This window comes from Drosophila suzukii, chromosome 3 (genome assembly GCF_043229965.1).
Source record: "Drosophila suzukii chromosome 3, CBGP_Dsuzu_IsoJpt1.0, whole genome shotgun sequence".
Lineage (NCBI taxonomy): Eukaryota > Metazoa > Arthropoda > Insecta > Diptera > Drosophilidae > Drosophila > Drosophila suzukii.
The window spans coordinates 8212442-8225282 of NC_092082.1; the positions used below are offsets into that span (position 1 = coordinate 8212442).

General features: G+C 44.3%; 1 protein-coding gene across 2 annotated transcripts; it reads right to left on the bottom strand.

Annotated features, from left to right (window-relative positions):
• Positions 1 to 87: 87 nt before the first annotated feature.
• On the bottom strand, positions 88 to 12366 carry LOC108012628 (uncharacterized). Of its 2 annotated transcripts, none has more exons than XM_065865010.2 (3): positions 12349 to 12366; positions 2909 to 2977; positions 88 to 2848 (listed from the first exon to the last, which is right to left on the bottom strand). In XM_065865010.2, exons 1-3 carry the CDS (start codon positions 12349 to 12351, stop codon positions 494 to 496), a joined length of 2427 nt encoding a protein of 808 aa, XP_065721082.2. In that variant the 5' UTR covers positions 12352 to 12366; the 3' UTR covers positions 88 to 493. The 2 variants fall into 2 exon arrangements, with proteins under 2 accessions (XP_065721082.2, XP_016933539.3); XM_017078050.4 differs by lacking the exon at positions 12349 to 12366 and adding an exon at positions 5401 to 5634.
• Between the last annotated feature and the right edge of the window lie 475 nt (positions 12367 to 12841).

A 12841-nucleotide genomic window follows, 5' to 3' on the forward strand; every position in this document is an offset into this window, starting at 1 on the left:
AACAAAAAGTGTTACATGTGTATGTCCAGCTGACAAAACCACATGCTAGTGCCCACTTCCCTTTCCCAAAAAAGCAAAAGAAAATGCTTGTAAATATTCGAAAAACTTATTTTATTGTTCAGGTTTCAGCAATCCGAATAAAAGGTTTCTTTAATCGTAATATAGAGCTATATAGTCTTGAGCTGGCGACCGTCACAGACGACGGCCGCCCATCGATCGTGGCATAGTGGTAGAATATAGCAAGAGTTGGATAGACTGTTAGCTGTACAATTGGGGCACTCATTTACAATGATCCCTAGCTGTATGAGTATGCGATTCATTAATTACAAAAATAAAATAAAAACAAACAAGTGTCGTCCTTGCAGGCGCCCCAGTGGCGCCCTCTAGCACCGCTGGCGGCGTATTCGTGTAACGTTAGACTGTACGAGTATTGACTAGATCAATCTAGCCCTAGACGAAGGCCCTATCCCTAATCATCTCCAGACCCCTGGATCTAGAAGTTGAATGGGATGCTGGGCACGGGGTACTGGTAGCCCTGGTGCTTGGTGGGTGCGGGTGGGACGTAGACTGTGGTGCGCTGAGTCGGGGGTGGCACGTACACGGTGGTGCGCACGGTCGGGGGTGGCACGTAGACGGTGGTCTTGCGGGTGGGTGGTGGAGGAGGACGGGTGGTGCGGACGGTGACGGGTGGCAGGTAGGTGGGTGGTGGGGTTGGTGGGCGAGTGGGGGGACGGGTTGGTGGGCGAGTGGGTGGTGGAGGAGGGCGGGTGGTGCGCACCGTCACGGGTGGCAGATAGGTTGGAGGTGGGGTTGGTGGGCGAGTGGGGGGACGGGTTGGGGGACGAGTTGGTGGTGGAGGAGCACGAGTGGTGCGCACGGTCACTGGGGGCAGTGGCTTGTTGGTGGGTGGCAGATAAGTGGGAGCGGGGGTCGTCAGGCGACGGGTAGTGGGTGGGTAAGTTGGGGGACGGGTGGGTGGTGGAGGAGGACGGGTGGTGCGCACAGTTGGGGGTGGCAGGTAGGTGGTTGGTGGCCTGGTTGGTGGCCTAGTTGGGGGCCTCGTGGGAGGCAGAGTAGGGCGGGGAGTGGTGCGGATGGTGGTGCGCACAGTCACTGGGGGCAGTGGCTTGTTGGTGGGTGGCAAGTAAGTGGGAGCGGGGGTCGTCAGACGACGAGTAGTCGGGGGGTAAGTTGGGGGACGAGTTGGTGGTGGGGTGGCACGGGTGGTGCGAACAGTTGGGGGAGGCAAGTAGGTGGTTGGTGGCCTGGTTGGGGGCCTAGTTGGGGGACGAGTTGGTGGAGGAGGTGGGCGAGTGGTGCGCACCGTCACTGGGGGCAGTGGCTTGTTGGTGGGTGGCAGGTAAGTGGGAGCAGGAGTGGATGCACGGGTAGGTGGGCGAGTGGGTGGTGGAGGAGGACGGGTGGTGCGCACGGTCACTGGGGGCAGTGGCTTATTGGTGGGCGGCAGGTAAGTTGGTGGCGGGGTTGGTGGGCGAGTTGGGGGGCGAGTTGGGGGACGAGTTGGGGGACGAGTTGGTGGTGGGGTGGCACGGGTGGTGCGAACAGTTGGGGGAGGCAGGTAGGTGGTTGGTGGCCTGGTTGGGGGCCTAGTGGGAGGCAGAGTTGGACGAGGGGTAGTCCTGATGGTGGTGCGCACGGTCACTGGCGGCAGTGGCTTGTTGGTGGGTGGCAAGTAAGTGGGAGCGGGGGTCGTCAGACGACGAGTGGTTGGTGGGTAAGTTGGGGGACGAGTGGGTGGTGGGGTGGCACGGGTGGTGCGCACAGTTGGGGGAGGCAGATAGGTGGTTGGTGGCCTAGTCGGGGGCTTCGTGGGAGGCAGAGTAGGGCGAGGGGTGGTGCGGATGGTGGTGCGAACGGTCACTGGGGGCAGTGGCTTGTTGGTGGGTGGCAGGTAAGTGGGGGCGGGGGTCGTCAGACGACGAGTGGTGGGTGGGTAGGTTGGTGGACGGGTGGGTGGTGGAGGAGGGCGAGTAGTGCGCACAGTTGGGGGTGGCAGGTAGGTGGTTGGTGGCCTAGTTGGGGGCCTGGTTGGGGGCTTGGTTGGTGGACGAGTGGGTGGTGGTGGTGGGCGAGTGGTGCGCACGGTCACTGGTGGCAGTGGCTTGTTGGTGGGCGGCAAGTAAGTCGGAGCCGGAGTCGACGCACGGGTCGGTGGTGGTGGTGGCCTGGTTGGTGGTGGCGTCGGGCGACGAGTGGTCACTGGTGGCAGCGGCTTGTTGGTGGGCGGCAGATAGGTTGGTGGAGGACGAGTCGGTGGACGAGTTGGTGGTGGCGTAGCACGGGTGGTGCGGACCACGGGTGGCAGGTAGGTGGTTGGTGGACGAGTTGGTGGCTTAGTTGGTGGCAGAGTTGGACGAGGAGTAGTCCTGATGGTGGTGCGCACGGTCACTGGCGGCAGTGGCTTGTTGGTGGGCGGCAAGTAGGTGGGAGCGGGGGTCGTCAAGCGACGAGTGGTGGGTGGGTATGTTGGTGGACGAGTGGGTGGTGGTGGTGGGCGAGTGGTGCGCACAGTTGGGGGTGGCAGGTAGGTGGTCGGTGGCCGGGTTGGTGGCCGGGTTGGTGGCCGGGTTGGTGGCCTAGTGGGTGGCAGAGTTGGCCGAGGAGTAGTCCTGACGGTGGTGCGCACGGTCACTGGCGGCAGTGGCTTGTTGGTGGGTGGCAGGTAAGTTGCCGGTGGCTTGTAGGGCGGCAGAGTGGGTGGCCTAGTGGGAGGCCTGGTGGGTGGGCGCGTTGGCGGCCTCGTGGGGGGTTGGGTGGTGCGCACGGGCAGATCGAACGGCACATCGGGTTGGGGGTAGAAGTATCCCTCGGCGGCACGAGTCTTGCGCTGAAAGTGGGTGGCATATGAGATCCTCTGAAGGGGTGGTCGAGACTCTTTTCAACTTACCTCATGGCTTTCGGCCGACGCAGAGGCCACCGCCAAAGCGCAAAGCGCCAAGACGAACAGTGCACTTCTCTGTGGGGGGAAGAAAAGATAAGAAAATCGGGTGGGTTAGTGGTGCTTCATCTTCAGGGGCTCTGTGGTGTCGTGGTGCAGAGGTGCTGAGACTAACGACTGGCTCTAACAACCTGATTGCGACTAATTGATCGCCTTCTAGGCTAATCGCCTCTTCACGCTTCGTGGCAACTTGGCCAAGATCCGCTGGCCTGCAGTTCAAAACTGTGGTAAAGTTCAGCCAACAAAGCCGACGAACCGATTTACCATAATGCATTGAAAATCACCCAAAATGCTAGCGCAGACATTCAACTTTGACAGGCATTAGCATCTCTAGGTCAGTCCCCTCCCCCGAAGCAATGTAAATCTTGCAGATTGTCTCGATTGATACATAATGCCTATGCAAATGCGAAGAGACACAAGAGATATGAGCTCGATTGGGATCCGAGGAAGCAGCAACTGAATTATGGCTTCCGACGATATTGTCAGCAGGTTCATTTGCATTTCATTTGAAGCTGAAGCTGGAGTTTCGACAAGGTCATTGCTAGTTAATGAAAGTGCTCGTCGATGACCGCAGCTGGTCGATGAGCTCAATTAATTGGACGCTGGAGAATTTTATTCGGGGGTTATAAAAATAACCGATTATGCCAGAAACCGGCCCGGATCCGGGCCCCAAAACTCCAGACCAGTTCTAGCCATGATTATATAATAATCAGCCAAGACAGGCCATAAAACTAGTGAGAAAATCCGAACCCACCGACCGAAATTAGCATACGCATCTCACATAAAAAAGAATCGGATGCCTCGGGTGTCATTTATAACCAAATCTTGTGGATTATAGCCCATACCTCCAAAAGTGGCTGGGTCTACATTTTTTTTCCAATGCTGATTGTTTGCTAATTTCAAAAAATATTTAACTTTTGTATGTAAATTATTTATAATAATTTATGCTAATGAACCTGAAATTTTTGCTGTTCTAACTTGTTTTAAATATCGCAACAGCTACAATTTGACTTCGGAATTTGAGAAGCAAATCGGGTTTGACTTATGGCTCGGGGAATATTAAAGGTTAAGAAAGTGAAAGGACTTGAAGAGATACTCGCGCTTCCCTTGACTATTCATTATGCTAATTGGCTGATAATTAATCCGATTCACACCGCATCGAGGACAAAGGCTCAATGCCAAGTCTTCGGGGCAATCAAATTAGTCCGAAACTGTGAGAGATTTTGCTGAAACTAAGACCTGGGGAAAAGCCCTTCAGCCAACAAATGACATATCTTCTTGAACAACATTGTCTTGGCTTAATGGGCGGCTGTTCAATGGCAACGTCAAGAATCTAACTTAAGGCAAATGTTTTAAATGGCTATTTACCTAAATACGCCAATCGCAAATTGCCACTCGCAAATGTCAGAAGCAAAAGCAAAAATTATGGATAAGAAAAAAACAAGTTTTAATTTCATCTGCATCTTCACCCATGTCAATGCTGACATAGAAACGACCGCCAGAATGGCAGAATGCACATGCAGCTGGTCCATCCTAATGACTTAATACGCAAATTGCGGTTCGCACCAAGGCGAATTGGCTCCGTGGGCGGCATACACGGCGTATGCGTAACATTGCACTCGATGCCACTTGCTTAATTTCTACATGGCTTAAATGTCAACTGCCAGCTGGTCAACTCAAAGCCCGAGATGATAGACCGGGTCCAGAGCTCCAGACCAGCAACAACAAGATGTGAGATGCAAATAGATGGCGATTGAATTGGAACTGCAGTCGGCATTGGCAATCTATTTGCTTTTTCTTCATGTTTGCTAGGTTTTGGTATGCACAGGGAAAAAATCACAACAATGATATTTTCACACCTATGTGTATGCCCTATCATAAAAATAATCTTATTTTCAATGAATACTTTATTACAATGTTTTTTACCCCTTTTATTGACCCTTTGTTCCATAATTTTACGAAATAACAATACCACAACTCCAAAAGATTAATCAAAAATACAAAGCTACACTGCAAAATTTTTTCCAAAAACATGTGCTATTCATGGTTTCAATTTTATTTAAAGACAATTTTTTAAGTTTAATCCAGTTAAAATTTGAAAATGAATACTCTTTTAGCACATGTTTTATACAAACTATAGTCTCCATATTATTATCAAAAACATATTTAACTTCCCATCGAATGACCAAATCATGATGGCTTAAAGTTTCACTTCTTAAGTTCTGATAATATCCTTTACCAACACAAATCTAAAACTCCCATAATATTTAGATCTATAAAACTGATAATCTTTCTCTCTCTGCATTTCTCTTTTTCCTTTGCGAAATGTCTTGTTTGTCTTCACACCGAGGGACACTTGTTTCGTTATATGTTTTTTGCACTTTGCACACGATCATTGTTCGTTTATAGGGTTAGATTAGATGGGAACTGGGTTCGGTTACCATGTTGTACACTTTTGGACTGCTACAAACGGCAGTTGCAATAATCCCGGGTGCGTAGGTAATCCTTTGAGGTGCGTGAGTGCGTGGATAATCCTTTCGGACGTTAGCGGTGAGGATCGGAAAAGGAGAAGACGCGACCGATCGTATCAAATTCAATGGACGATTGAATTTGATCGATGCCAAGCTAAGTTGGTTTAACTTCTAGGTCGAGTGTGGAATACCAACTAAAGCATCAAAACTTGTAGATTTTCTATATATACTCGGACCCAGCATCTGCCCACTCCGACAGCGAAGTCGGCAGAGAGGCATCTTCAACGGGGCGACAGCTGTTAACACACGGCCAAAAGCCGAAATCGAAAGCGTTTTGGCCAGGTGAAGATGAGACGAAGTCGCAGTCGCAGCCGCTGCCTCTGTCGACGGCAACGGCGACGTCAGCTGCTGACCAACCAGTCTCAGTTGTTTGATGTTTGTGAGTTAACAGCCAGATAACAGGGCTAAGACAAAAGGCTAAGCCACATTGAGGCCCAGCAATTATGGCAGATGAGGAGCAACTAAGGCAGCCACAAATACAATGCCACCAACGCCGGCTCTTTGTTGGCATTTCTATTTAGCCAACTCGGATTTCGGGCAAATATACTCGCATACTTTTGGCAGAAGTTAAAGTTTGGCGAGTGTTAAACACGTTGTCGTGCAGCGTTTAATTTGGTAAATGGGTCCGAGCCAGAGCCACCGAATTTCATCAATCGATGAGACAGGTTGGCACGCCAAGTCAAGGCTCCCATCGAAGCTTGCCAAGGCAAATAAGGCCGAGAAGATCAGGCGTTGGCTAATGGCAATTACCCGCCGGAGCAGGCCTAAAATGCAGTTGGAGTTGAACATGAACCGGTTGACTTGGCCAAAAATGCGTGCGCCCGTGGGTCAGCAAATGGAGTTGAATGTTAAGGTAGGCTCAGCTCATCTTTGACTCCGACTCCAACTTCGACTTCGACTTGGAATGACCTTTAAACGCACACTCCAATCTGCGATCACTGATCATCAATGGCTGCATTCTTCGAGCGACTCCCAAACGGGTTTTCAGCATTTGTCATCGCCTGCATTTCGCCTTTTTTAATAACTAGAATTTATTAATTCGCCAAGAGTCACGTCTAGATTTTAATGAACCAATCATAGTGACACCCACTGGCCACGCGGAGTCATGAAGCCAGCCCAAAAATAGAAATGACTTTGAACTCTTTCGGCCCAAAGGTGCGTGGTCACCTAGTCATGGGCAAAACTGTGGAACACCCAAAGGAAGTGCACTCAGACGGAAGTGCCACTGTCACCCCATCGACCATCAGGCGGCACTTAGAGCCACAATTAATTCTTGGCTTTTATTGCATAATGGCTGGCTAACTATTCGGGTCATAACTTGCTTCGCACATCCCATCCCCACAAAGGCAATGACACTTGACGACGACTGCTGACATTTCAAATTTGTCATTGCGGATAACTGAAGCGACTGAGTTGTTTTTATTATTTGTTTTTAGATATTTTTTAGTACTTCTCGAATACCGGCTTGAGGAAAAGCCTTTTTTTGTCGCATCATAGTTGCAAAAGACAATTATTCATCGTTTTCCAAGCCGGGGAGCCGAAAAACTGGAAGCCTCGCTTTTTGGACTCCACCGAAGGACGTTTACGAAACACGGTTGCCATAGAAAACAAGTCTAAAATTCTGAACAGGTAGCTATTTAGATAAATTAAAAAGAAACCGAGTTGTTGATATAGAGTTATGGTTTTTGTGTGAATTGCTATGAGCTTTTGTCTTCGGGTGCGGAACTCATGATATCTAGTTTTTCATTATACTTTATCAGCGTGAAGATCTCGTCTTGGCGCTATTTCCGAATGTTGCTACAAACATTGTCTTGTTTAAATGGTATTTTTAATCATCAAAAACCAAGCAAGAAACGAGGTAAACAAATCTTAAATCATAATGCTAACTGAATTTTTTCTGGTACACCTTACAAAAAAGCACTGCCAACGCCAAACCTCTTCATAAACAATATTTTAACAGCTAAAGTGTTGCTGCAAAATTTTGCGTGAGGTCATTTAAATGTTGTAAATGCTAACATGGTTTGTGGGGATTATCGTTTCCAATTCTAATAATAAAATATACTTTCAAAACTAGTCCTATTTACTTTGTAGGAAACATTTTTTAAATAGAAACATTTTTAAGAAAGATTCACGGAGATCTTAAATGTCTTTGACTGTTGTTATTAAATGCTTGTATCCATTCAGCCAGACAAATGATATAACTTATCTAATCCCAGAGCAAATTAAATACCCTCACGCACAGGCAATTAAAATTAAAATCAAGTCTCTTGGTGATAGGGACAAAAAAGTTTAACCGCAAAACGCCTAATGAAAAGTGTTCACTGAAGAACGAAAAAACCAAGAAAAAGATGTCGCCACTGAATATTTATAAGAAGGCCGATGACTCTCTACCCACCCAGAAGATTCACGCATCTTTGAATGGATAAAGACGCGTCTAAACGTGCGTGTATATTCAAATTTCGCGGATCTTGTCTTGGAAGGTATCATATAAATTTCCGAGTCAAATGTCACGTCACCTGCGTCACCGGTTCGAGGAGAAGAGAACAAACCGCCGAAACATCGTTAATTGTGCTTATGATTTATGCAAATTTGTCCCTATACATAACGCATTTGTCCGCGTCTCTCTACTAAATTCTACATGGCTTCAGTCATGGCGAACTATATTGTCTTCTGCTTAAGATTTATACTTATGTAAATCCGCCAGTCAAACAAACGCCCAACCCGACTAACTAGTTTCCCACTTTGTTTCGCTTTTTTTGTGTCCAATTTTAAATTTGGTTTGGAGTTCTGGTCTAGGAAGTGGAAATTCCTAAAGTTATGTTGGAAGGTTCTCAAACTGGATTTTACATGCCAAATTGGAAATGGAAAGTTTCTAGAAAGACAGCTTCATCAAAAATCTGATTATAATTTATGTAGTTAGTCAAAGCAATAATATTGTTGAATTAAATAATTGTCTATTTTAAATGCTGATTTGTCTTTATTATTTGTTTTTTAAGTTCAAGGAAGTTCAATCATTAACATCAAAGTTGCAAGACGAACAAAACTGCTTTAAAATGTCTCTTTTTGAAGTTTACGATCTTCATTAATAAAAAAATATAAATATTTTATGAATAAGCATTTTAAATATCGTCTGATCCTAAAAATCTAGCTTAATATATAAGTTTCATATATTTATTTTTAAATTGAACTCAATTCAAGCGCATCCTTGAATAAAAGCCATATTTCATTCATTCACACAATTAATCAGACTGACACAATGTATTCCAATATCGATTAAGAGTTTTTACCATATCTCGATGGACTGAATGGAAATAAATAAGGTTGACTTATCGATCCAATGATCTGTGAAACATTCACCTTAAATTGACTAAGATCGAGTGATAAAGACAAAATTAATTCTTTCAACAAGATCTCGGTCCACTTTGTTTAAACAAAAAGAAGTACAGTTATTTGATTTCAATACAGAAATCCCGACCGTAAATTTATAAATATGTGTTGGCAAAATGTACAATGTTTGCAATGCGATTGAATAATTGTTAACAGTCGCGTTTGGCAAATCGCATAAACAACTTTGCTAACGGCATTTAGTTATTGGATATTCCCAGTCGATGATAAAATGGCGTTTGAAATTCATTTAAAATCTGTGAAATTTACTTGAAACAAAAACATGTCAAATTAAAGGCGGTGCGGCGGGAGAAAAAATATAAAACGTGTTTTTTCCCCCGCGAAAGACCCAGAAACAACAAAAATATTAATAAGCCTTATCAAGGACACGCAAAGGCGAGCGTTAACCAGTTTTTGGCCAGCAATTTATGGGCCACAATTGCGGGCCATTGCCATTGGGATCCTTGTCGTGCTAAATGAAACACCCAGACAATTTTTTGGGAACCGCTGAGGGTCACCGTGCTGGGAACTGTGGGACAGGTAGCTTTTGGAACCACGAGAACCGGTTGCACAGAATCTGTGCTCTGCACATTACATAACCGAGTGACCCTTGAAAGTTTAACCAACTCGACGTGCGTTTCGTAGCGAAAGTGGCGGGATTAACCAGAATTCACAAGATATTCATTAATCAGGCTAAGATCGTTGAAGACCGGAGACCGAATTGAGCCTATTATTCACTTAAGGCGACACCCCGTCTCAAGTTCAACTCGAGAGCCCGTGCTTTGTGGGTCAAAAAAAAACGGAAGGTGCTCGAAATGGAACTTGAGATGATGTGAGCCATCAAGACCTGATTAATGGCCATCTCGAGAGTGCACTTCACCCCCGGCCATCTCGGCTGCCAAATTAGCCCACTTTGGTATGAGAGATACACAGCCACTAACAATCGGATACAAAACTCTCGTCAGAGGCACAAACATCTTGGAGTGCAAATAAAAACAGAAATTGGAGCAGTTCGCCTCACACGCGTCGACGGCCACAAGGCTGTTTAAGGCCAAAATTAAATTCCAAATTAAATATACACAAATGAGATAAATATAATGTATGAATTGGAGCTACAGATCAGGCTTAAGCCCTCGATGTGGATGTATAAATTCTACACGGTTTGGTCAAAATAAAAACAACGAGCCAAAAATTAATTTCGAATAAAATTCATTTGTTTCGGGTTGGGAACTGGCCAACTGGTTATATCGCCTCATTTTAATAGCCAACTGGTTCGTCCCAGTACATAATATATTGCCATTTACTTATTTTTTGTAGGCAGACCACTTTTGACAGCGTCCATTCTACGGCCCAAAATCCAAATTAAAAGTCAGACATGCAAATTTGTCAGTATTTTATTGTTTCATCGAACACACCCTTTGGTTTACAGGGGAATTGGTGATTCTTTTTATCATCTTCTAGTAAAATATATTTTTAATACTAATACTTATACTATTTTAATTATCATTTGATACCAAGCAGATAGTTTTTAAGTTCTGTAGCGATTGTACCAACGAGAAATAAGTAGATGAAAAGATTATTAGAAATTGCCTGATCAAATTCTAAAAATATAAAGTATATTCTTTGCTAATAAAATGGAATCAATTTATTTTATTATTATTTTGTTGTTCGAACAACTACTATAATAGTATGAAACGGTATATTAATATAACCTGTTCGAAGTTTCTAAGAATAAACTAACAATAAGAAATAAAATAGGATTCATTTATAAATATTTTTGTATTATTTCCCTAGACAGTGACAAACTATTCATAACTTGAATTAAAGGGTATTCCCCTTTCGACTTTGCATATCAATCGTCATTTAATTTGGTTTAAAGTAGCTTCATCAGATATCACACACACTGACGCACTTGTCGGACCCCATATATATATTTTTATAATTTATCGAAGTCTGGACGATCGGTGGCCTGGGAAGTGTCTGATCGTAATGGTAGCCACGAACACCATTCTGCACTTGTGAAGGCACGAAAATGGCCACATAATTTCCACCAGGCCATAAATTTAATTTCTGGCATTTATGATTTGTTGACCGGGGGATCAAGACCACACATTCTTCCACATAATTTTGGGAGTTACCCGCTGTCTTCCGCATTTCAAAGCCTTGACTCAGGCACGCAAACCTATCAGAAAGTGAAGACTATAGTCCTGCGATATCCTTCCATGTCTCGTGGCATTAATTCGACTTGACATCGCATTTCAGGCGATTAGCACCAACTTAATTGGATTATGCAATCCGAAGACGTCAATCAGTGTGAATTCCCCTGTTCAATCCCCGCTCTCGGTGGCATCTTCTTGACTCGAAGGTTAGATGGACCAGTTTTCTAATGAATTTCAGATAGAGTTCGGCTCGGACTAGAGCCACAATGAACGCCTAAGTATTTATTAGCTTTAATTTGAATTTTCATATAAAATAAAACCGCGAACAAAACTCGTTGAGGCGCTGCTTCTGCACGGAGATACATTTAGACATAGATGCTTCTATACGAAAACATGAAACAACAAAAAAGCAACACCGCCAAACAAAATCAAGTTCACCTCGAGTGTATCAAATTTGTATAAAATTCATCAGTTAGCAAATACGTCAGCTGGTAATACAAGATTCAAACTTTGTGGCTAGCTCTATACCAAAGTGTGTATGTGTGTGGGCATTATGCAAAGCAGAGGAAGAAGACCAAGTCCAGCGTATACCATACGAAATACATATAGAGTTATATATATTTGTACCTGTTGAGCTCGGATCGGATCGATTAGCATTTTAGTGGTTGTCTTAATGATGATACTTCGCCATGGGAGCCATCTCTATGCAGTTCTGCGTGGCTAAACTATATTTTTATGTGGAATCGATTAACTCGAGCCATACATCACACGCTTGTTCCCTCCATTCGATGTGCCCCACTCAAGGCCCCCCTCTGCGATCCAAACAAGAGAGGGAATCCACTCAGAAGTGGCCTAAACATCGCTTTGATTGACCACTTAATGGGCCAACTTCGCACTTCTTTAGCGGTAATAATTGCCGCACAAGCCAAGAATCTATCACATTTTATGGAAATTGCTAGGTAATTGCTCAATTTTCTTTTTCATACCTCACTAAATCTTACACTCATATTATTTCTCGGTAATAAAAGTATTGGTATGGCATTGAAAATATTCCAGAAATTAGAGATACAGCTATTAGTTAATTACTTTAAGGTTTGACCTTTCCCAAGATAGTATTAAAACGTTTACGTAACTGCTTGCCAAGATATTAATCTTAGGAAATATAAATTCAAACAATTTTTACACAAAAGAAAATAAAATTCACACAAGCGTTCTTGAATTCCGCAATATACTTATCTTAGACATAGACTAACTATATTTTAAATACAACTGAATATACTATAAAGTACATACATGATAAGTATATTATCCTTACCATTTATGTGGTGCTATTCTTGGAGGACACGTCGAACTCACCGATACTCATTTAAACCTAGTATAAGTCTCCAGCATTTTTATAATCAGATGAATCCCACGCAGTTCCGTTTCGAATAACGGTACATAATCGATAAATAATTTACTGACTATAAGCTTTCGATTTCTTTTGGGGTTTGCGTCAGAATAACTTGCTCTGCGGCAAAAACAAAAGTGATCTTTAACAATATTTAATTACTTTTTTAGGATGTTCACTTGCCCATTCCAAAATCTCGTTCGCGAAACCATTTTGTGCAAATTTGTAGCGAAAATTTATAGCTCAGAATAGCCGAATATAAATTCTAAGCTGGATTTTGGTAGTTATCGACGGCAGAAGCTATCGACACGATCCACCGATCATGTTCGAACACGTATGCTAATTGAAATTCTGGTTCTCGAACTTGAATCCCCATGGATGAGATATCTAAGTAAGAGTTTTTGCGATTAGAAAACAA

Excerpts from the sequence above, each read along its gene's own strand:
- LOC108012628 (XM_065865010.2), bottom strand. Across the intron at positions 2,849-2,908 it reads CGTCGGCCGAAAGCCATGAG|CGCAAGACTCGTGCCGCCGA; the intron begins GTAAGTTGAAAA and ends ACCCACTTTCAG.